Source organism: Gossypium hirsutum, chromosome A09 (assembly GCF_007990345.1).
Source record: "Gossypium hirsutum isolate 1008001.06 chromosome A09, Gossypium_hirsutum_v2.1, whole genome shotgun sequence".
NCBI classification, from domain to species: Eukaryota; Viridiplantae; Streptophyta; class Magnoliopsida; order Malvales; family Malvaceae; genus Gossypium; species Gossypium hirsutum.
In genome coordinates, this window is record NC_053432.1 from 77,295,465 (window position 1) to 77,321,016 (window position 25,552).

General features: G+C 33.9%; 2 protein-coding genes and 2 long non-coding RNA genes across 8 annotated transcripts; 3 read left to right on the forward strand and 1 right to left on the reverse strand.

Moving 5' to 3' along the window:
- The first annotated feature begins 262 nt into the window (after nucleotides 1-262).
- Nucleotides 263-4,633, forward strand: LOC107933670 (uncharacterized). 5 transcript variants are annotated; one of them, XR_001693685.2, is made up of 6 exons: nucleotides 263-630; nucleotides 932-1,012; nucleotides 2,441-2,527; nucleotides 2,873-2,984; nucleotides 3,111-3,280; nucleotides 3,365-4,633. XR_001693685.2 is itself a non-coding variant. In XM_016865940.2 (2 exons), the coding sequence occupies exons 1-2, from the start codon at nucleotides 378-380 to the stop codon at nucleotides 1,000-1,002; spliced, it is 324 nt and encodes a 107-aa protein (XP_016721429.1). In that variant the 5' UTR covers nucleotides 263-377; the 3' UTR covers nucleotides 1,003-1,158. The 5 variants fall into 5 exon arrangements, 1 of the variants encoding a protein (XP_016721429.1); XR_005901282.1 differs by having other exon boundaries at nucleotides 2,441-2,984; XR_001693684.2 differs by having other exon boundaries at nucleotides 2,873-3,280.
- A 7,462-nt stretch (nucleotides 4,634-12,095) lies between these two features.
- Nucleotides 12,096-12,798, forward strand: LOC107933619 (uncharacterized). The gene is made up of 2 exons (XR_001693677.2): nucleotides 12,096-12,210; nucleotides 12,548-12,798. It is a non-coding gene; the product is annotated as an uncharacterized lncRNA (long non-coding RNA).
- A 216-nt stretch (nucleotides 12,799-13,014) lies between these two features.
- Nucleotides 13,015-15,213, reverse strand: LOC107933618 (dof zinc finger protein DOF5.6). The gene is made up of 2 exons (XM_016865878.2): nucleotides 14,612-15,213; nucleotides 13,015-14,048 (listed from the first exon to the last, which is right to left on the reverse strand). Exons 1-2 carry the CDS (start codon nucleotides 14,660-14,662, stop codon nucleotides 13,272-13,274), a joined length of 828 nt encoding a protein of 275 aa, XP_016721367.1. The 5' UTR covers nucleotides 14,663-15,213; the 3' UTR covers nucleotides 13,015-13,271.
- An 8,180-nt stretch (nucleotides 15,214-23,393) lies between these two features.
- On the forward strand, nucleotides 23,394-24,746 carry LOC107933620 (uncharacterized). The gene is made up of 2 exons (XR_001693678.2): nucleotides 23,394-24,144; nucleotides 24,465-24,746. It is a non-coding gene; the product is annotated as an uncharacterized lncRNA (long non-coding RNA).
- The last annotated feature ends 806 nt before the right edge of the window (nucleotides 24,747-25,552 follow it).

The window sequence follows — 25,552 nt, forward strand, 5'->3', positions numbered from 1 at the left end:
ACGTGCCGAAACCTCAAGGGACTGGTTGGGAAATTTTCCCTAACCCCTTATGCGCAACGTTTAATTTGTCTAGGTCAGGGACCAAATCAGTAATGAAATAAAATAATTGGGCGCTATTTGAAAGGATAAAAAAAATGCAAATCAGGATCAAATCAAGGGTCAGAAAAGGGGGAGGGGCCAAAGTGAGTAATTTCCCATTCAAGGGAGACATGCGGACCATTCCCCTTTCTAAACGGTGCCATTTGCTTCTTTTATTTAAGTTAAATTTTTATTTTTTTTTAAATTCATTCTTCTACTGCTGTTTAAAAAAAAACTTTTAAACACCCCCATTTCAATTCCTCTGCTAAGGTTTTAAACCCCCCATTTTTGCCTCCTCCATGGCCGACCATGAACTCCTCGGCGGTCCTCCACGCCCATGCCACGAATCGGTGACCAGTATTGCGCGATGTGGGATTCTCCGACCCTCTTTGAACGAGTTCGAGGATGGAATCTCCCCAACTTGCGGCACCATAAAGAGAGGAGGAGCCTTTTGGTTCCTCTCCCTCCGCCACGGCCAATGGCCAAACCCCAAGGGTTCGGCGACCTTCAGATCGGCGAGGGAAAGTCGGAGCACGCCCCAAGCAGTAAATCGTAAGTTCCCTTTTTTATTATTCGTATTTTATTACTGTTTGTGTGTAAAAAAATGAAAAAGAAATAAAGAAGAAAGCAAATCTAAGTGGAAAAGAATGAAAATCGAAACTCAACAATAATCACCTTTTGAAATCGTCTATTCTTTTGATTAATTTCGTTTGGTAAATGTCTGTAGTTGTTTACAAAGCATAGATTTCGACTTTTAAAGCCAATCTACCAACCGTTCACTTTCCCTTTTTTGTTCTTTTGTTCATTATTTTCTTTTGCATGCTCTCTGTTATTGCATCTGATTTGATTGCAGATGTCAGAAGTGAAAGGCTGGTGGTTAGCTCGAGGGGAGGCCAAGGGTTCGGCAGCACGCGTGGCTGCTGAAAAAATAAAGGTAGTGGGCTATTAGGGTTAGTTTAGGAAATGGGCTAATAGGGTTTTGATTTGTTTTTTGTTTTAATCTGTAATCGGCCATTTATTTTGGACTTTTAATTTGGGTTTTATTATTTTGTTGGCCAGGCTAAAATTGGCTATAACAAATAGCATAAAGTTAATTAAAATGAATAATAAAACATTCCAAAATATATAAATAGGGTTTTAAAATGTACCTCCAAAATATATAAATAGGGTTTTAAAATGAGGTACATATAACGATTTAAAGCAAGTAATAAAACAACAATTCACAAAAAAAAGTTTAAAATAGTTTATAAAGCAAATTTAGAGTAAATAATATAAAATAAGTTAAGATAGTTGATATATGATTTCAATTTAAAATAGAATAAAATAATATATACATATATATTAACCTTAAGTGAATAGTTTTTTTTTTAAAATTTAAAATAACATATGAAAACTTAAAATAAATAATATGTGGAAAAAGAGCTTTAGAGTAAATAATCTATAAATCTGGTCTTGATAAAAATAATGAAAAAGGGGTTTCAAATAAATAATATAGAGAGAGAATAAGGATAAATAATTTGGAATAAATAACATATATAAAAACATAAAAAAATAAGTTTAAGCTGCATAATATATTAAAGTTTAAAATATAAAATATGTAAAGGTTTAAAATGATATAATCTATACGTAAAATATAAAATAAATAATATGCCAAATAATTTAAGATAATATATAGTAAGGCAGTAACTAAATAAAGAAATATATATATATGTTCATAATCCAAGATAATATGTAGTAAACAATTTGAAATGTATGCTTTAAACCAATTTTAAATAAACAATATATAAAATAGTTTTAAGAGAGCTAATGTATATAAAATAACAAAAGATTTACAGCAGTTTAAAGAGTAAAATAAAAATAAAACAGAAAAGAAACAAAATAAAATAAATGAATTAATGAATAAACAGAAGCAAATTAAAAATAAATGCAAAAATAATGAGTCGGGGACTGCTTTGTAAGTCATCAATAAAATAATGGGGTACAATCATAAATACCAAAAGCTTCCAGGGACTGCATTAGAAAGCGCGCGAAGGACCAAGGCCCGAAAGAGCAAATATCCCAGGCCTTTTGATGCGCGGCGTTTTATTAGCTCAGTCCAGGGATTAAATCAGAAACGGAATAAAATAAATGGGTGAAATTTAAAAAAGGAAAAATGCAAACAGGGCTAAATGGAATGACTCAGGAAAGAAAGAGGGACCATAACTGAAATATCCCATTTTAGGCGCACAGACCATTCTCCTTTGCCCAAACGACGCTGTTTCATGCCGTATTTAAATCTGTTTATTTTTTTTTCTTTTATTTTGCTTTCTCCCTGTTTGAAAAAAAAACAGAGAATACTTCACTACCCCTTTTTCTCTTGCAGCTAGGGTTTCAACACCCATCATCGTCGGCAGTTCACCGTGCCAAACGGAGAGGGGAGCTCCGACGACGCGGCCACGATGTAGATCCGGTAAGACTCTCTTCCCCTCCTCTTTCCTTTGTCTATTTTCGTATAAAAATAAAAATAATACAAAAAATAATACAAAAAAATAAATGAAATCAGAACATAGAACAATACTAGAAATAAAATCAACCTTCCTGTTTTTTTTGCTATTGTGATTTTGTTTGCTAAAGTTCGTAAAAAAAAAGCAAAGGAAACGAAAGTGGCTTTTATAGCTGAATACATATTCTTGTTCTCATTCTAATTTGTCTGTTTCTTCCTTGTTTTTTTTTGTTTTTGCTTTGTTATTTTGCTATCTTTTGTCCTTTTGTTCGTTGTTTTCTCTCGTTTGTGTGTTGGACTTCGTTGTTGCAGGTGACATGGGCGGTCAGACGCATGCGAGGAGACTGACGGTGGTGGTGGTGGTGGCCATTGGTGAGGAGTACGGCGGCTGAAACTGGGGGCTAGGGCTGCTGAAATGTTTTAGGTAGATGGGCTTTAGGGTTTTGATAATTTGGGCTTGGGTAGTTTAGACCTGGAATTATCATGTAAATGGACTATTAGACTTTTATTATTTATTATTTTTTGGTTTTATTATATTGGGCCCGGGCAGATATGGGCTTCTACAGCTGCCCTTTTTTGCTCATTGTCGTGTAACGAGAATGGAGCAAAGACTGAAAGAGGGCCAAATTTGCCCGGTCTTTGCAGATTCTTGACATCTTGGTAGCTTCATTCCTATCCACTGCGTCTTGTTGCTTCGATCCACTTCATGCAACTTCGGAGGTATAGGATCTATTTTGATCTGATCTTCTGCAACTTTAGGGAGATAAGATTTGTTGTCTTTGATTTGCTCCACTGCAATTTCAGGGAAACAAGATCTGCGATCTTCAGCCTACTCCACTACAACTTCAGGGAAATAAGACTGGTAACTTCAACCTGCCCCACTGCGACTTCAGGGGGATAAGGCTTACAGTTATGATTTATTCCACTGAAACTTCAGAGATTCAAGGAGAAGAGATTTGTAGCCTCGATCTTCTCTACTAAAACTTCGAGGAAATAAGAATTCAAGTAGAAGAGATTTGTAGCCTCGACCTCTTACACTGGAACTTCAGTGATTTAGGGAGAAGAGATTTGTAGCTTCGATTTTCTCTACTGAAACTTCAAGGATTTAGAATTCAGGTAGAGGGGATTTGTAGCCTCGACCTACTACACTGAAACTTCGGAGACTCAGGGAGAAGAGATTTGTAGTTTCGATCTTCTCTACTGAAACTTCAAGGATTTAGAATTCAAGTAGAAGGGATTTGTAGCCTCGACCTATTACACTGGAACTTCGACGATTCAAAGAGAAGAGATTTGTAGCTTCGATCTTCTCTACTGAAACTTCAAGGATTTAGAATTCAGGTAGAAGGGATTTGTAGCCTCGACCTACTACACTGAAACTTCAGAGATTCAGAGAGAAGAGATTTGTAGTTTCGATCTTCTCTACTGAAACTTCAAGGATTTAGAATTCAAGTAGAAGGGATTTGTAGCATCGACCTACTACACTGAAACTTCGGAGATTCAGGGAGAAGAGATTTGTAGTTTCGATCTTCTCTACTGAAACTTCAAGGATTTAGAATTCAAGTAGAAGGGATTTGTAGCCTCGACCTACTACACTGAAACTTCGGCGATTCAGGGAGAAGAAATTTGTAGTTTCGATCTTCATTACTGAAACTTCAAGGATTTAGAATTCAAGTAGAAGGGATTTGTAGCCTCGACCTACTACACTGAAACTTCGGAAGTATAAATTATGGATTTCAACCCGCTCCACTACCGCTTAAGGAGGTAGGATTTACAATTTCTAACCTATTACCCTACTGCTTAAGGGGTTAAGACTCGTCGTTTTTTATCTGTACCACTGCAACTTCAGGGAGACAAAATCTTCTTTGGTGATTTCAATTCGTCCCACTGCATCTTCAGAAGCGTAAGATTTTGATTTCTTTGGTCCGTTACACCGCTCTTTGGAGAACATGACCTGTTGAATCTATTTATGGGCCTATGCTTTTGCCAAATAAATAGGATGCTATGATCGAATAAATGTTCCTAACTATATGTGATGTTTATGTCAAACAATTAGAATGCTACAATCGAAATGAATCAAGTGCTCCTAACTAAATGTGTCATGAATGATATATGAATGCAAAAATGAAAATGATCATTTTTAAAAAAAAAAAACTTAAAGTGTCATTGCTCATTGTTCACCAGAGCCGTACTACGCTGTCGTCTTATTTAGCTGGTATTCTTGATAGAAAACTCAAAGAAACAATCTCAATCTGCTCGGCAAGCCAGCCCAACTTAAACTTTATGGAGTTTTTTGCTTATCTAGACCACTGCAACTCAGGGTATAGGATTTGTTTCATCTTCAATCAATTTGATCTGTTACACCATTCCCTGGGTGTAATGACCCGCTGTATATGCTCGATATTTGCATGAATGCAGAGTATTAATTTTTTTTTCTCGAGAATGACCCCCTTTTACACTTAGGTTGACATTGCTCGTCATTTGTCAAGGTCGTATCACTGACGAAATATCTTGCCTCTTTATTCAACTGATATATTTGACAGAAAATTCGAAGAGATAGTCGCAATTTAGAAACATTTTCAACCCTTAGGCTTAGTGAATTCTAAATGATGGTCCTGTTTCAGGTTCCTATACTGTTTAGAAGCTTCCTGAGTAATATGTACAACCCCTTTTGCGAATGTATTATTAGTCCATTAATCGTTATTTCAATGCAAAATGCTTGAAAAATATCAAAACAATGGAAAAGAAGGAAATTGATTAGGAGCATAGCTCAAAATAAATAAATTGATCAAAGATTGCAAATGCAATAAAAGGCAATTAACTCAACATGAATAAATTAATCAAAGATAACGATGCAATAAGAAGGAAGTTTATTGGGACATATCTTCAAAAAAAATAAGGTAATCAAAGATAACAAATTCAAAAATGAGCAAAATGGAAACTAGGTGCCCCAGATATCGCAGCTCGAGCTTCTCTGTACCAACTTCTTGAGGAAATTTTTGAGCTCAATACGTGTTTAGGGGATCCGAAGTACTTTGTTGATGCCCCAAGACGAACATATTTCTTCTTTGTTAACGCCCCATTTTGATCCAAATTTGAGCCGTCTTTTTTGGGTTTTCAACTCAAATCTCCTTTGGTCTCAAAGCGCCATTTGCAGGTTTTCGCTTTGGCCACTCCCTTTTTTTTCTTTTTCTTTTTTTTTAGGATCTCAAAGCGCCCTTTGCAGGTTTTCGCCTTGGCCTCTTATTTTCTATGTGAAACATTTCTTGACAAAATCTGAATTCACTAACTTGGGCAGATCTTTGCCATCTATCTCGGTCGGTATTAATGCTCCTCCAAAACAGGTCTTCTTTACTACATAAAGTCCTTCTGAGTTTAACATTCACTTTTCTCAAAAGTTCTTTTGTATAGGAGGGATCTTTTCCAATATCAAGCTTCTCTCGTGGAATTCTCTAGGATAAAACTCTTTATAGTAAATTTGCATCAATCATTTCCGGCGCATTAGACCTCGATAGATAGCTTTTGACCCTCTTTCTTCAAATTCAATTGATCTTATCAAGATTGGATCCCTTCTGCCTTATCCATTTTCGGTTCTGACAAGACTCAGAGAAAAGGAATCTCGTCTTCAATGGCTGAGAGCCCTTCTAATGAGAAATGTGTTGCCCCGATGAAAACCCTGGCCGACGTTTGGTAAGTATAGAGGGTAAATGGTAACTTCTTTACGTCAGTCTTTACAAGTCTCGGTTATCTCCCATGATCCTTTTTTGTTGTCTTTCTCTTTTCTTTTCTTTCTTTCTTTCTTTTTTTTTTACGATTTGCATTTACATCTGCATTTGCCTTTGCCTTTTCCGCACTGCAATATAGTGCCTAATATTTGAACAAACTGCATACTTTTGACATTGCAGTTGTGTTAGACATGATCTTTTCTGGCGTTCTTTGTTGGCACTTTTTTTCTTTTTCTTAGAATTTGACAACTGTCGACTAAGTGACATTGGCACATGAAACAACTTTCCCCTTTTTTGAAGAGTAATCAATGACCCCTAAGACGAATTAGTATCCGTTAGAAGCTTTCAAAGAGATCGGCCTATAAACCTTCATGCCCCCGCATAGAGAAAGCCTACTGAGAAATGAAGGGGCACATGAATATTGTCTCCATAAATTTGACAATTACAGCATACTGATGCAATCCCCTTCTACAGTGAACCAGCAGAAGCCAAATCTCATTATTAGCTCGGCCATCGTATATGTCATTAGTATACATTGTTCAAAAATATGCAATATCCTCACGTCTTAGTGGCTAGGCGTATCTTGATACAGTCGCGCAAAAAATATTTAAATTCTTGGAAATGACTCAATGATGTCTCGCTTTATCTTTGTGGTGATGCAGACTCCGATGTTTGCCTATTTCTCTTGTCCTAGGCTTACTGTCTACTGACTCTTTGTAATGTAGGACATCTTGTTCTACCATTCTTAACAAATCTGGAGATAGGGCACCATCTCTGTCATCTTCAAAGTATTGAGATCCCTTTAGGTTAATATTTCACTCAAAAGGAGACTCGGAGTCGGTGACAACGTCGCTCACATCTTTGATATCTAGGGACCTGTTGTAGGTACGAAGGTAGATTCCAAAGAATAAATGATTCTAAGGATGATTATTTGTATGGTATGGTCGTGAATGAAAAATAAATAAATATTTAAAAGAAAGTTTAAAGAACAAATAAATCTAAGAACGATTATTCGTATAGTATGAAATGAGATAAGAGAATATTTGCTCAAAAGAAGATGCATTTTATTGAAACAAAGATTCAGGACACAAGCCTATTTCACAAAAGGATTCTTATTGCTTCTAGGCTTAAAGCAATAAGCGTGTTTTAAATATTACTCTAGATTAGCTTTAAAAATAAAAAGGATCGCTTCTACAGTCCCATCGTTCAAAACACTTCCAAGTACATAAGGGCATATGCTCGAAAAATTCTATTCTCGGGTTCCCTCTTCTGATACATTGTTAACGTTCGAATTTCTCAATATCAGGTTTTACACTAGAGTCCTGAGCTCGATGTGCCATTGGATCTCATACCCCTATCCATCATGGAACTCGTACTATCCACCCCTTTAACAGAAAGGTTGAATAACAGATTTCCTGCTCTAGAGGGATCATCGAATTTCACGATACCCAATTTGACAAATCTTTCGATTAGCTTTCTAAAAGCGGTACAGTTCTCGATGGAATGCCCCATGATTTCCGCATGGTATTCACATTGGCCGCTTGCATCGTACCATTTAGGGTATGGAAGCTGTATTGGTTCCATGTAAAAAGGGGATACGACATGTGCGTCGAACAAAATATGGTAAAACTCCTTGTACGTGATTGGGATGGGCGTGAATTAGGGTTTTCTGAGTTCGTTCTTCGATTGAGCTATTGCCTTAGGGAGGCCTGATGGTTGGTAATTATCGTCCTTAGCTGGTTTACTGTAATAAGCTTCGAATGGCCCTTGTTGTACATACTCGTGCTATTTACTTCCTTTTTTTTTTCTTTTTTGGGGTCTTTAGAGTCCATTCTCCCATTTTCTTTATTTTTGCTAGAATAACCGGTTTAGCTCGATCGTCTTTCGGGTTAAAACCTGAACCCGTCAGGATATTCAACAGTGCTGAGGTGTTTGATTGGGTCAGGATGCTTATTGGGGCAAAACCTGGGGAATAGACGATGTCTTCATCATCCTCACTATTGACCACTAGGCTACTCCTTTTTTTAAATTCTTTGGCCAATAACTGGGTTAACTGGTCCATCATATTTCTTTGGAGTTCCAGCATTTGTTCTCACATATCTTGTTGAATTTGGATCAATTGCTCTTGCATATGTATTTGTTTTTGCTCTATTCTTTCCAATCTTTGGTCCATATCATTTGTCGGTTCTAAAATAATTTTACCTAATTAGGGTTCTTTAGTGAAAGTTTAATGCAAATGATGCAATGCAATGTAAAAATATGGAATGAATGCAAAAGAAATGAAGGCGTTGATTCTGAGTTCAATTCCGTTAGAAAAACTTTTCTAGAAAACAAATTCCCTTACATAAAACGGATTACATATGCAGCCTTTCTCTCATATTCCAAGCGAAGACGCCTATCTTCCTCTTCATATCCAGATATTATGGTTGAGTCTCGCGAATTCTCCAAAAGATGTCCTTATCGACTCCTTTTTGCTTGATCTAGGCTGCCACTTATTGATACTTATCCCCGCGATACTCGTAGCTCCTTTAAGAAAGTCGAGATGTGATGACTATCGAATAATTCTTGTTGGCTTGAATCCTCGGGCAATGAAACAGAGTTTCGTATTACTCCATTACATATGCAGCCTTGCCCTCGTATTTCAAGCAAAGACACCTATCCTCCTCTAAATATCCAGATGTTATGGTTGGATCTTGTGAATTTTCTAAAAGATGTCTCTTTCTGCTCGATCTGGATTGCGGCCCATTGCTCACTTATCCCTGCAATGCTCGTTAGCTTCTTTAAGACATGACGGCTCTCGAATAATTTTTGTTAGCTTGAATCCTCAGGCGATAAAGCAAAGTCGTGTATTTCTTCATGGACTATCAATCTTCCTTCATTGTGTTTACTTGGACCATATTTAGACAACCGTGTTATAATCCACTTTATCAAGGAATTCGTTTTCTTATGACAAACTGTTCTATTTAGCAATCAAATATGAATCAACACCTCTTTTCTATGATGATGTAATGCAATGTAGTTATAAACAAAACAAAAAAAAACAAAACACGTTAGTACATGAGAAATAAATAACAAATAAAGCACCTAGCCGGGTGACTACTAGGGGTTCGGAGTGGCTCTACCTAGGGTAAGCTCCTAGGTCTCTATATGTGGCTCGGTTCTAGAGTAAGGGTACCCGAACCAGCAGATTCCTCGATCTTCACCCATTATAGGCTCATGTAGATCGAGTTCAGTTCAGGGGAATACATTTCCCTATGACCATGCGGAGATGAAAATCTCACGAAATCATAGGTACGGATGTATCTCGGAAGCAATCTGCTAGCTTATGCGAAGGTGAAAACCTCACGAAGGTATAGTTTCTCACTCCCACTTAAAAGGTGTGACCACAACGGTCATGCAATGCAATGTATGAGGATATATACATAAGAAAACCTGAGGCAATAAAGAAAATAGAGCTAAAACGATGAAAATCATAAGAAAAATGGACGAAGTGCAACGAAGGGATCGTAGGTTTAAAACGAATTTTCAATTTCGACCAAAGACAAAAATTAATCAATTTATGGCTCGACTTTCAAGTCCCCAGCGAAGTTGCCAAGCTATCGAAACCATTTTTTTGAAAAAACAGGGTCGACTTGGTTTGAAAGCGAAAATTAAAACGGGAGTCGCCACCGATCTTTATTAGGTGTGATCGAATCATATTTGTTTTAATAAATCAATTTTAGTTTACTAAAATAGTGCCTTTGGTCTACGAAACTTGAGAGAATGAGTTTGGGAGTCGGTTACGTGCGAGGAAGGATTAGCACCCTCGACACGCCCAAAAATTGGTACCGAATTGATTAGTTAGTGTCCTAATGTCGAAAATTTGAAAATCGGGAAGGGATTTGAAATACGATCTTTTCTATTAATATTGACTTTAAAATTATTGAATTAGCTTGAATCGATCGTTTAAAGATTTCCTTATCTCGAGATATCAGAGTATCACATCCCGTAAGTTAGGACACAATACCATGAATTCCCGAGCACAAGGTCGTCTCTTAATTTAAATGAGAATTTCATGTGTTTTAAAACTCGAAAAGGATATTTAGCTATTTAGAAACAATAAAGAAATCGAAACCCCGTAAGTTAGGGCACGATTCCTTGATGTTCCAAAATGCAAAACATTGCCTTATTTGGAAAATTTCGTTTTTGAATAGTAGCGAATTTGATACTTAAACAACGTGTTATTCGTTTGGATTCACATAAAACAAGTTATTGGATGAATGTAACGAGGTTTGATTTATTGGGGTGACGATATGAAATAAAGGTGTAGTGCAACATAGAACAATGATAAAAATATTACACAAGTGAATGACAATAATATGACAATACAAATAAGCGAATCATGCAATGGAAATAATCGTACAACATGCATCGTTTAAATACTAACATTAACAATCAAAGATAAATGAATTAAATAATCAAATAAAAAATGAATAGCATAAAGTTAATTAAAATGAATAAGATGTAAGAAGAAACGAGATTAAAAGGATAATAAATGAGTTCTAAATAAATAAATAGATAATATGCAAAAAGAATTTTGAAAGAAAGATCAACCATATACAAAACAGTTTTAAAAGATTATAACAAGGTTAAAACCAATAATATATGTGTATGCGAAAGTATAAAACAAATAATATAAAAAATATTAACGTAAATAATAATAAAACATTCCAAAACATATAAATAGGGTTTTAAAATGAGATACATATAACGATTTAAAGCAAGTAATAAAACAATAATTCACAAAAAACAAGTTTAAAATAGTTTATAAAACAAATTTAGAGTAAATAATATAAAATAAGTTAAGATAGTTGATATATGATTTCAATTTAAAATAGAATAAAATAATATATACATATATATTAACCTTAAGTGAATAGTTTTTTTTAAAAAAAAATTTAAAATAACATATGAAAACTTAAAATAAATAATATGTGGAAAAAGAGCTTTAGAGTAAATAATCTATAAATCTGGTCTTAACAAAAATAATGAAAAAGGGGTTTCGAATAAATAATATAGAGAGAGAATAAGGATAAAAAATTTGGAATAAATAACATATATAAAAACATAAAAAAAAATAAGTTTAAGCTGCATAGTATATTAAAGTTTAAAATATAAAATATGTAAAGGTTTAAAATGAAATAATCTATACGTAAAATATAAAATAAATAATATGCCAAATAATTTAAGATAATATATAGTAAGAGAAATATATATATGTTCATAATCCAAGATAATATGTAGTAAACAATTTGAAATGTATGCTTTAAACCAATTTTAAATAAACAATATATAAAATAGTTTTAAGAGAGCTAATGTATATAAAATAACAAAAGATTTACAGCAGTTTAAAGAGTAAAATAAAAATAAAACAGAAAAGAAACAAAATAAAATAAATGAATTAATGAATAAACAGAAGCAAATTAAAAATAAATGCGAAAATAATGAGTCGGGGACTGCTTTGTAAGTCATCAATAAAAAAATGGGGTACAATCATAAATACCAAAAGCTTCCAGGGACTGCATTAGAAAGCGCGCGAAGGACCAAGACCCGAAAGAGCAAATATCCCAGGTCCTTTGATGCGCGGCGTTTTATTAGCTCAGTCCAGGGATTAAATCAGAAACAGAATAAAATAAATGGGCGAAATTTAGAAAAGGAAAAATACAAACAGGGCTAAATGGAATGACTCAGGAAAGAAAGAGGGGCCATAACCGAAATATCCCATTTTAGGCCCACAGACCCCTCTCATTTGCCCAAATGACGCTGTTTCATGCAGTATTTCCACCCCTTTTTCTCTTGCAGCTAGGGTTTCAACACCCATCATCGCCGGCGGTTCACCGTGCCAAACGGAGAGGGGAGCTCCGACGACGCGGCCACGATGTAGATCCGGTAAGACTCTCTTCCCCTCCTCTTTCCTTTGTCTATTTTCGTATAAAAATAAAAATAAAAAAACAAATAATACAAAAAATAAATGAAATCAGAACATAGAACAAGACAAGAAATAAAATCAACTTTCCTGTTTTTTTGCTATTGTGATTTTGTTTGCTAAAGTTCGTAAAAAAAAGCAAAGGAAACGAAAGTGGCTTTTATAGCCGAATACATATGCTTGTTCTCATTCTATTTTTTCTGTTTCTTCCTTGTTTTTCTTTTTCTTTGTTATTTTGCTATCTTTTGTCCTTTTGTTCGCTGTTTTCTCTCGTTTGTGTGTTGGACTTCGTTGTTGCAGGTGACATGGGCGGTCAGACGCGTGCGAGGAGGCTGAAGGTGGTGGTGGTGGCCATTGGTGAGGAGTGCGGCGGCTGAAACTGGGGGCTAGGGCTGCTGAAATGTTTTGGGTAGACGGGCTTTAGGGTTTTGATAATTTGGGCTTAGGTAGTTTAGGCCTGAAATTATCATGTAAATGGACTATTGGACTTTTATTATTTATTATTTTTTGGTTTTATTATATTGGGCCCGGGCAGATTTGGGCTTCTACAATTACCATTGTTTTTAATTTAAACTTAAATACTGTTACATTAGAGAGTTGTTAAAAACTTATTTGTGACCTTTTTTTAAGCCTTTTAAAAACTTAAATGCTTGCTTTTTGGAGCTAAGCTTTGGTACTTGTTTGTGAAGTCTTTCGAGCACGAGCTTTAATACTTATTCCCCTTGCCTTGGTGCTTTTTGGAGGTCCCAGACCTGGAGTCTTTAACATGAAAATAAAGCAATAAGCTCGAATAAAATTAGGTTTCCACAAACGTACTACACAAAGATACAAGATTAGGCAATTGACATTAGATCAAAGGATGCACTAAAACAATTAGTCCGTAACAAAGCTATAGGCCATAGCAGGCAAATCATGAGACTTGATCGCATGAATGATAACTCCCCAGCCATCTATCAATAATGGATACATTGAAACAACCGGAATGGGCACTCTTTATCATTGATTTGTCGCGGAGGGTCCATAATCATTCATCATTCCATGATCCAAAGTTGTTGAAGAATCCGTAAGTGCCTTTCCCTGTATCAGAACACCCTTGGTCTTGCCAGCAGTCAAGGGACAAGAGCTTAGTGTTTGGCTTCACGTCCGTTGCATGCTGATCTTCATTTGCAGCATAGGGAAACGTCATCCTCTGATAAGTGTCCATGAAAGTAATAGTATTAACATTGCCATCAAGGGACATCCCATATGGAGAGCAATCCCCAAGTCCTCCAATCATACCCAACTCACCATTCCCCAAACCTTCGTAGTTCCTAGACAAGAAATCGATCGGCCCTGGGTTTTCAAGCAGTGGATTGTATTTACTCTCCATGAAGTTAGTATTACTACCATGAATACCAAGTATGTTATTAAGGTGAGAAAGGTGCATTTCAGGTAACGAAAGGTGAAGATCAGTGGGATTATGAGGCATAGATGACCCGGCAGAGTTGTTGGCTGATTGATCATTTGATCTTTTAGTAGTAGCGACTTTCTTGTTCTTTCTACACCCTCCACCGACAGGAATGTTCCTTAGTGTTCCGCCCTTGGTCCAGTACCTCCTACAAGTCTTGCAAAAGTACCTCGGCTGGGAGAGGCTGTAATTGTTGTAGTAGCAAAACTTGGTGTGGGTGGAGTCACACCTTGGGCACTTGACAGCTTGTTCCTGCGGAGGTCTTAGCCTCCTTTCTATCAATGGCCTTGAGCATGTGAGAATATCCCCACATGGGGATGAAGAATCCATTCCTGGCACCTCCTGAGTCATTCCCTAAACATGGAAAAAGTGTCAGTACTGTGCAGTTTAACCATTAATCTATTAATTTATTATATATGTTAGCACTAGACATTCTTTGTCCTTAGGCGGCAGATAATGCAATGACTAGATATTCCTTTATCCTGTCACGTTTTCAACTAGATTGTCTGAACTTAAAAAATACTCCAGAATAAACAGTACTAGTTGTACAATAATTGCTAAATAAGACCCGACAAAGTTTGCTGTTGTCAAAATTAATGTGTTTTTCATCGTACTATTTAGGATTAAATTCCCAAAAAAAAAAAGTGCTTTTGCTTGATTATAGATGTAATAAATCTAAATGTGTTCAATAAAAATGCGAGCTTGTACTCCAAAATCATTCATTCCATGTCGAAGTTATTCAAAGTTCAAAAGCATATAAAAATGCTTCTAATAATTAACACTGTTTAATATGCAATGCATGGAGTCATGCTCATTATGCTAGATGTCGGGCTAGGCAAAACGAGGCATTCCAAGCGCCAAGTTAAAGTCTAATTTGGCCAATGATGAATAAAGAAAACATAATGTAATAAGCATACCTGAAGCCAATCAGATGAATCCATGCAAACTTGAAGAGAAGTAAAACCCATCAAACAAACAAACAAACTGAAAACCAAATATACGCAATGCAAAAAATTTAATCTCCCTCTCACGCTTTATCTTCACTAACACTTTTTCTAAATATGCCACTAAATACTATAGAGAAAGGGATAGAGAGCAGATCAAAGGCAGAAGAAGAGAGAGTGAGGGAGGGAAGGATATCAGAAAGGGAAATGGCCTGTCAGATAAAGGGAGGAAGCTGTAAATAAGAAGGAAGAAAAAGGTCTAGAGAGAGAGAGAGAGAGTCGCTGCAATCCCTTCCATTCTTAGTCGTCGGTGGGCTAAAACAATTATATTATTCTATGGGGCCAACAATGCTGTACAATCCAAGGACAGAGGTCCCACTTATTAGATCTTTACGAATACTCAGCTTGAAAATGTAGGACTTTGATGTCACCTTGGTCGTCCTGTTGGGACAACCTCAGCCGTGTGATCATTTGTTAAGAGTATGTCAGAAATATCGGCATTGGTAGGGGTATAACATGAAAACACATGTTTTGACGTCACCCACCATCCACCCACAAGAGGAGAAGAAAGAATTATAGTTTATGTGGGGGTGTTTTTCGATAAAGAAGAGAAGAACATATCAAAAGAGCACTCCACTTGCGGGTCCAATTTCAGTAACTCTCACATTTGTTCTTGGATTCTAAAACCAGACAAATATTGAATACGACACTTGATTCCTAGCTTGGCTAGAGCACAGAGCCCCTTTGGACAACCAATTTCAGTAACTAGCTTCAGGATCACACTTGCCCAAGAGGGCCCAACAGCCCCATTTGACAGGTGAATAAAGTGCCCACGTTTCACCCTACACTTGACACTTCCTTGGAGTAAACTCCATCATTAATTTTCCTTTTGGTTCAGGAAATAATGATCTCCCAATCATAACACAATGCCCCTTTTTTTCTCTTCTTGGATCCCCCCTAATTCCCAAAAAGGAAGGTAAGGTATTTTGGAGTCACAGTAAGTGAATAATCATTTGTTAATCCATTAAGTTGCTCTCATGATGATGTTTGTTGAAATCTTTAAAATTTTGAACTACTGTACTATTTGGTTAAGTATGAGTAATGTGAAAGAGGGTTTGGGTTACTTTTTGAAATAATAGATAAGTATGAGATTTGAGGATCATTTGAGGCATGCACCGCATTTAAAAAATTTGACCAATAGTTGTCATCTTGTGTTAAGGGTAGTGATAGTGGACTAGAAAGATTTCATTGCTGACAAAAATCAATGTGAAATCATGGATTTTTGGACTTGGATCAAACTTTTAGTTACTTCATTCGTAAGAAAAATATATAGTCAAATTAACCATTTGGATGTGAGACTTGGCTTTGCTTCATTGTCTATTTCCTGTCTCTTTTTTTTTTCCTCAAACCGAATAATATATCGTAATGTGGAATATATTTACTTAGCATCATTGTTTTAAAATTTTTTTCCTCTTTTTCAGATGAATAATATAGTAATGAGAAAATATTATGTTATAAGTACGAGAGTTTAAATTTAATCTTATACAATTTTTTACCCTAATTATCTATATATGTATATATAGCAACAAAGAAAGGTTAACACTATAGCTCATTATGATCCAGTTAGTATATATAATCTCAAGATTACCCGATTCAATAAATTAACAATTTTATTAATATATAATTTATTATAAATTTATTGAATAAATAAAGCATTCTCGAACTCTAAATTTTATTTATTTAAAATTATGTATTTATATAAATACAAAAATCATATATATTTTAAAAAAAATTATATCCCAATAAATCCTATTGTGTTTTTACAAAATAAGAAATTACTCTTATGAGGTTATATTTTATAGATTTAATGAATTGTGTTCTAATTTTTGTTTCTTGTACTAAATTTATCTGTATTTGAAGTAATATTCTCGAATTCACTCTTATGTATATAGTGATTTTAAAGATCAACCTAAAGTTTAGGAAAAACCCATTTATTGCTCTAATTTTTTTTTATCATTAGATATTCAAATTAGTAAACAGCATTATTACACGCACACCCTATGATTAGTCGTCGTGTAAGCTCAAAGATGAACTCAAAGCTAAACTGAAGGAGCATTGTGGGCTGTCCGAAATCAGTTTCAATTTTTAAACTGAAACCAAGAGAGCCTTGAGCTTTAGCCATGCATATAAAGTATTTATTTTACATAGCTTTATCATCTGTGTACAGAATCAAGCAAATAAGGTGAGGAGTGTGGAGAGCATGATGAGAATCTGGTGTGGTGGTTTCTTAGTCAGCGTAAGGAATGATGAGAGTGGAGGTGGTCAAACAATCCAATCTTGTAAAGAGTGTAGTTAATCGGGGTTCTTTTCTTCTCTTTGGTATCTTATCATTGATCCTATGCTCCTTTTAAGCACATGGAAGGCAATCATGCACCAAACCCAGAGGAGGTCCACTGATCAACTGGGTTTCTATCCATGATTGCTTGGAAAAAAAACTAAAAAGGTTTCTGCAATTGATGTCGATATTGACTCTTGATCCAATTGCTTTTCATTGCTTGCCAAAGTTGGTAAGAGAGGTTTTGGTATTAGTGTGAAGCAAACCAGATAAAGCTAAAGAAAGCATTAACATCCAAAATATTTTTTAATCATTTTGAATATAAAATGAAAAAGCACACTAATTCGTAATTCCCAATTTTTTTTGTCCAAAGCAATGTTATAACAATAGTTCAAATCAAACCGAAACCTAAGTATTACAGGAAAATTAATGTGCGATGGGAGAATAAATTTATTTGTGTATTTCAAAATAACAATCTTAACTCAATGAAATTTTACTTAAAGTATCATTCCATTAAACAAATTTCCAATATAACTAACAGTTTAAGTTCTAATTACTCCATTTTTATAAAGATAAAATCAACTTTATTGGTGCATAATTATTTACACTCAATCTCACCAAATATCTTCACTTATAAGTGAATAATCTCTTCAATAAGTATGAAGATGTTAAAGTGGAAACATCTAGTAAATTGAATGTTCTTTAAGATGAACAAATTAATAATCTCTTTATTGTAGTTATTCTATCACAGTTAATAAAATTTTAAATTCTTGAATTATTGTTCAAATCTATAACAAGATTTTGATGGAGCTTTCCATCACTTTTCTTAGGCTTCCATGCCCATTAAGTAAAGAACTTGTTTAAGTTGGTCGACAGGACTTGATGTTATTGAAAATTAGTTGTACAAGAGTCAAAGAAGGTGATCACCAATTAGAAGAAGTTAGAGCTTTTGATTTGGTTTTTGGAGTTATTCGGTTTGGGTAAGATGAGAAAACCTTGGTTCTGTTTCATATTATATATTGAAAATATATTTAGCAAGATAATAATAAAGGCCACTTATTTAGCAAAATAATCGACTACATGCAAAGTCGGTCCGGCCCTCCACATGCCGGTTTCACCATATAATGACTAAAGTCAAAGTTCTCCAACCAATCAAAATTTAATAAAAACCTTCAAAACTTATCACCACCCTTGTTCCTTCAGCCATAGCACTTTTATGGCTTGATTCCTGTCGAAATCATTTTTTTGAAAAAAAAAACGGGGATCGACTTTGGTTTTGAAAGTGAAAATTAAAACGGGAATCGCCACCAACCTTTATAGGGTGTGATCGGATCACCCTTGTTTTAATAAAACATTTTAGTTTACTAAAACGACATTTTGGTCTATGAAATTTGAGAAAACGGGTTCGGGAGTCGGTTACGTACGAGGAAGGATTAGCACCCTCGTAACGCCCAAAATTTGTACCTAATTGATTAATTAATGTCTTAATATCGAAAATTGAAAAGATTTAAAACAAATTTGGAAATACAATCCCTTTTTATGAATGTTTAGCTAACTTGAAGTAGATATTAAGATTCTCTTGTTTCGAATGAGTAAAATATCACATCCAACACGTAGGACACGACATTTCCAACCTTCGATGCCCAAAATCATCTCATGATTTCCAAAACTCATGCATTGAAATTTGCACCCTCGTAACGCCCAAAATTGGTACCTAATTGATTAATTAATGTCTTAATATCAAAAATTGAACAGATTTAAAACAAATTTGGAAATACGATCCCTTTTTATGAATGTTTAGCTAACTTGAAGTGGATATTAAGATTCTCTTGTTTCGAAGGAGTAAAATATCACATCCAACACGTAGGACACGACATTTCCAACCTTCGATGCCCAAAATCATCTCATGATTTCCAAAACTCATGCATTGAAATTTTAAAAAGGATATTCGTTTATTTGGTCAAATGATAAATCGAAACCCAACACGTAGGGCACGATTTCTCAAATTTCCAAATACGGAATATTGCTTTACTTTAGAGAATTTCTTTTTATGACGTGATAGCAAGTATGAAATTTAAAATGATGTGTATTTATTTTGTTTGGAATAAGGTAAAATGATCCGTATTGGATAAATATGTTGAAGCTTAACACACGACGTGATGACACGAAATAAGAATATAGTAATTGTAATAGCCCGATTTTAGGCTTAGTCGGAACAGTGGTTTCGGGACCACAAATCCGACGAAAAAAAAATGTAATGGCTTGAATTTTCAGAGGTGTCGGAACGGTGATTCGAGATCACTAAATTCGACAAATGGGTAGAAAATATTATTAATTTAGCAAGTATAAGTTAAATATGAAGTTAGGAAAATTTTTGAAATAGTGAATAGTGCACTAGAAATAAATATTAAAATAATTAGAATCGAAATGAGGTATCAAGACCTCGGGGATTTTAAACTGAGCCATAAATATTTTTATAAATATTTATGGAGTGTTAAAAAGTTAGTATTAAAGTTTCGTTAAGAAATTTTAAAGTTCCGATAATTAATTGAACAAAAAGGACTAAATTGTAACAAATGCAAAATTTTGGGAAATGATTAAATAGCTTAAATGATAAAAGGAAGAGGGCTTAAAAGCAAATAGACCCAAGGTCTATTTGGGCTGGACGGCAGAGGCATGAAATCAGCAAGAAAGTAAGGAGAATTAAGGGCAAAATTGGAAAATTGCAAAATTTGCTTAATAAAGTTAGGACCCAAGTGGAATTATCTAGATTTCTCTTCATTTTTCTGAATTCTCATCAGCTAAAACACCATGGAAGGGCTTCTTCAAGCTGGTTCTTCATATTTTTATTACAAGTAAGTTCAATTCTTGACTATTTCTTGAAATTTTTGTATTTTTATGACTTTTACAACTAGGCCCACTTGTTAAATTCATTAGTTTTTGATTTTATGAAAGAAGTTGAAAGTTGATATGAATATGTGCTGGAAGTATATGATGATTTAGCATGAAATTAGAGCTTTAAATTGTTCATATGCTGATTTTATTGAAAGAATTGAATAGAAAGTGAATGTTTGGGACCTAATAGTAAAAGAGTTTGAAGATAGAGTTATATGTGGCAATTCTGAATTTCAATAGTTGTGTAACAACTTATAATGTCTAGTAAAGTACTAATTGAGAAAATTAGATTAATTGAGGGGTTAATTGAGAAAGGACCGAATTGTATAAACTGTGAAATTTGGGGCAAAATGGAAATCAACATTTTGCACTAAAGCAGTTTTGGACAGCAGCAGTAGTGTAACTTTGAAAAATCACCAAAAATTGTAGAGATTGAATTAGAGGATGAATAAAATATGAAATTAAAGCTTATTGAGTCTAGTTTCTTATAAAAGGAATGATGTGAGCAATGGAATTGTAAATCATGAGATATAATAGATTTTGTGAGACAAGGTCAGAATGAATTCGGGTTCCCCTGTTCTGACTTTGGAAAATCATTAAAAATTGTACAGAAATGATTATGAGTTATAGTTTATATGGTTAGAATCCTTAATGAGTCTATTTTTAGAAGAAACAAGCTAAAACATCATTCGAATTCTGTGCAATGAGATAATTAATTTTTAGTGAAGAGTGGTCGGAACTGTCAGACAGCGAAACAGGGGAAACTTTAAAGAATAAACTGTACTATTTGGCTGAACAAAAAATTATGAAAATTTTATGGTATGAAGATATGTGAGTCTAGTTTCAGGGAAAATTAACGGATCTTAATTTGGAGCTCTGTAGCTCCGGATAAAAATAATTTAGTGACTCTGACTCGGATAAACAGCTTTGAATATACATGTTAGTGAATATTGAAATTATGGTTAATGTTGTTTAAGTGTGTTATACACATTAAGGATGTGGAATGGAGAGGAGGAGGAGGAAAATTGGGAAATATATGAATGATTCGTGTATAAATGGTCATATGTTTGATTATAACTCATAAACGATGAAATATGAATGATGCTTATTTTTGTGCATTATTGGTCATGGTTTAAGCTCATGTGTGAAAATAAAGTTTCATAGTATGTGTGTATGGTATATTCAGTATATGATTTGGCATGAAATAATACCATGAATGGTTTATGAATTAACACATGTTGGTAAGCATGATATATGAATAAATGATCAAATTGAGCGGAACGCCGGATTTGAGTACTTCTGATCAAGTGATAAAGTGATAAGTGGTAGCTTTAGCTACACTTATCTGATCAAGTGACAAGTGGAAAGTGATAAGTAATAGCTTCGGCTATACTTATCTGATCAAGTGATAAAGTGATAAGTTATAGCTTCGGCTATACTTATCTGATCAAGTGACAAAGTGATAAGTGATAGCTTCAGCTACACTTATCTGATCAAGTGACAAGTGGAAAGTGATAAGTGATAGCTTCGGCTACACTTATCTGATCAAGTGACAAGTGAAAAGTGATAAGTGATAGCTTCGGCTATACTTATCTGATCAAGAGACAAAGTGATAAGTGATAGCTTTAGCTACACTTATCTGATCAAGAGACAAAGTGATAAGTGGCTACACTTATCTGATCAAGAAACAAAGTGATAAGTGGCTACACTTATCTGATCAAGGGACAAGTGATAAGTGATCATACGTAAGACCATAGTTATACTATGGCAAAGTGAAAGTGAAGTACTCAATTTTCCGTGACCGTTCCCTAATTTGATTAAGGATGGTAAGTGACAAATGGGCCCAAAAGAATTAAAGTAAATGGATAAGTGGTAGTGTATTTATATCAGGACAATGTTGTTATTCAAACTAAAGTGATATTTTCATTGCTAAATTGAGAATTTCATAAATGTGTTATTGAATGGTATAATCAATAAACATTGAGTTAAATGGTAAATACGTATTAGTTTTGAATTTGATGTCATTGAATTGTACGTGAATTAAATGGAAATTTCTAGTGATATGATTTAAATTATGAGCATGAGAAATTGCGAATTGAATGAAATGGAAATGAAGCATTAAATTGCATGAGTATGTATCGGGTCTCGCAGGCCCTAATTATTATGATTATAATATTTTGAGGATATATTGTGAAAAGTTATAGAAACATGTTAATTATTTTTGAAAGTTTTAATTTTGATGAAATTTTATAACTCGGTTAAATACGTTTACAAGTGTATGTGTTTTGGTAATGCCTCGTACCCTATTCCGGTGTTGGATACGGGTAAGGGGTGTTACAGTAATGTTCATGGAATAATAATGCATGGGTACCATACTATACAAATGAGTGACAATAGTATGAAAATAAGTGAACAAATTATAGTACACACAATGACAATTATCACTCGACGTACATTATTTGAATATTAATAATTAAAGATAAATGAAATGAATAATACGAACAATTAAAAATAAGCAATAAGACGATTCTAGATGAATAACATGTAGGAAAAACGAGCTTGAAATAGACACTACGAAAAATAACCTAAAGTGAATGACAGTAAACAATTAAGCTACAGAATAACGAAATAATATATATAGAATAGCTTAAAATAATAATTCAAAAATAAAATAAAATTTAAAACTGCATATAAAAGTTTAGAATAAATAATATTGTAAAACAAATTATTTAAAATAATTAACACATAGAAGATATGTACAAAAGTTTAACATATGAAATTTTTAGAATTAATGGTAGTAGAAAAATTTATGATAAATAATAAGAAGAAATTAACACAGTTATCATATGAAATGATAATACTAAATAAATATATAAGAATGCAAAAATGATATGTACATATTCATATATTATTTTAGAATACAAAGATGTACATAAGAATTTCAAAATAATACATGTAATATTTTAAGAGAAATAACATTTATAAAATATTTAAAATTGATAATAATTTAAAAACCACGATGGAAATAATAATAATAGTAATAATGATGTAAATAAATACAAAAAGAAAATATATAACAAAATCAATATATGATTAATTAGTTTAATAATGCGATGATAGCAATAGTAATGATATTATGATAATAATAAAGTAGAAAATAATAATAATAATAAATAATAATAATAATAATAATGAAAATGAAACATGATGACAATGCGCGAATAATGATAGAATTAGGAATAATAATAACCACAACAATGTATAGAAAATAGAACATGCATAATATATAAAAAATGACAAACGTGAAAGTATCAGAGAAAAAAAAGTGACAATGAATAATATAATAATGATAATAGTAAATTTTGGACTAAATAAGAGATTATAAACAATTATATTTTAAAAGAACCTATATAATAATAATAAACAAGTAACTAGCTAAATAATAGATAAATGGAATAAGAGTATGCATATAAAAAAACATTTATAAAAGGATACCTATAAAAACGAACTATAAAAGATAAATAATTAAGTAAATAAAAAATATAAAAAATTCAGTGTAGATTCGATTTTACAAATGAGATGAAACAAACATAAAAAAAATAATACAACCCCTCTTTTTCTTAAAAAAAAATTAAAGACTAAAAATAAAGTAAAATGAAACAAGAATTAAGCTGACCAATGATGAAAATAAAATCGAAATAAAATATGGAGTATAAATTGCACATGATTAAAAGAAACAAGGCCCAAAGTAAGGCGCGCTAAAAGGACAAGGCCTGAATAGGACAATATTCCTTTTGTCCACATGCCTATGACTATTAGATGGACCGAAATGGAATAGAGACAAAATTAAAGGGATAAATTAAAAATAAGAAAGAATGAATTTAAAACATTTAAAAATGCGGAAGGACCCATAGTACAAATGACCCACTTTAGCCTTGAAAATAATGCTGCCGTTTCTATGGCCATTTAAGCCATTCTTTTTTCTTCTTTTTTTTTTCAGCTTATATTTTTTTTTAAAAAAAAGAGGAAAATAGAGGGCCTTTGCCCCCTCTCTTCTCCCTTTCCTATTTTTCTCCTTTGGCTAAGGTTAGGAAACCCATCATCGCCGCTGTTACCACGGCAACACCACAAGCGATGGTCGACGACGCGAATGGGTGAGGTCATTTAGCCCCTTTTCAAGGCGTCCCCGAAGGCTACGCCTTCTCGGTCTTCCCCCATTTGGTTCAACCCCGACAACGGAAGAGGAACCCCGGCGACGAAACTTCAGACAATCCCGGTGAGGCCTTCTTCCTTTTTCTTTTTAATTGATCTTATGTCTGCCTCATTTTCTTTTAAATGAGTTTGTATTCAAATATCAGTAAAAACAAAGTAATGAATAGAACGCGAAAAAGTATATCGAGATCAACCTTAGATATTTGTTCTCTTATTTGATTCAAAATGTACGTGCCCTCTTCCCCCTTTTACAAATGATCGATTTTTACTTTTTAAAGCCGATCTCCCCAAAACATTCATTTCTTTTTTTGTTTTTGTTCCTTTTTTTATTTCTTCTTGTCATTCGCATGCTTTCTTTTGATGTCGTGTTTGTTCTTGTTGCAGGTGCCATGCGACGCGTGAAAGGGGCAACGGTCAGGGGTGTGGTGGCCGAGGTGGCATGCGTGGTGGTGTGCGAGGTGGCCACTGGTTGGCCTGGTGTGCGGCTGAGGCTTGGGGGCTGAGTTTTTTTTGCTGCTGAAAATGTTTAGTTTGTTGGGCTAGGTGGGCTTTAGGGTTTTGTATTATTTGGGTCATTGTAATTGGGTTTGGGCTGTTCAATGTGGAAATTGGGCCTGCTGTTTTTTCTTTTCTTTTTTTTTTTGTAAAATGGACTTTGTTTTGGGACTTTTATATTTTGGAATTAATTTGGGTTTTTATTTCTTGTTGGCTAGGCCAAAATTGGCTATAACAATTCCAACGGCCAGATAGAAAATACCGACCGACTAGAGCTCTTCGTGGGTTAAGTCACTCGTTGATGCTTAAAGGTAGGTTTGAAAAATAGGAAGGATAAATATATAATACTTGAAAATGAGTTTGGGTAAAATTTAATTTTCATTTTCTATATGAGTTAACTTCGAGTAAGATTTTTTGGTTCGAGTATAACCCAACTCAGGTTGAATATATTATATTATAAAAATAAAGTTATATTAATTATGTATATTAAATAAGGTTAAATATAAAATTAGTATTCAAACTTATCCATCTCTTCTAGATTGATACATATGATTTTTTTTGTCTCAAATTGGTACTTGAATTTTTTTCCATCTTGTACCTCTTTTTCTTTTTTATTTTCCCTTTTTCTTTTTCCCTTTTTTTGGCCTTGCTTTTACACTTCTTCATATTTATTCTTTCTTTCTTTTGTCAAGAACCCTAAAATCACCACCAAAATCACATATTTCCTTTCCTTTTCCTCCCCATTTTCTAATCACCATCAACCAACCCCCACCATTTCTCTTCCCCTTTTCAAACTAACCCACAAAGATGGCTCTCCTCTATTTTTTTTTTTCAATTTCCTTTTACTTTCATATCCTTCTTCATTGGCTTGGGTTTCTCATTTTTTTTCCCTTTAATATTTCATCAATTTTATTAGCAGTCATTTTTTGAGTTGAAGGTGTTTTCTATTCCACAAAGCATTTTTCCCCTTATGTTCC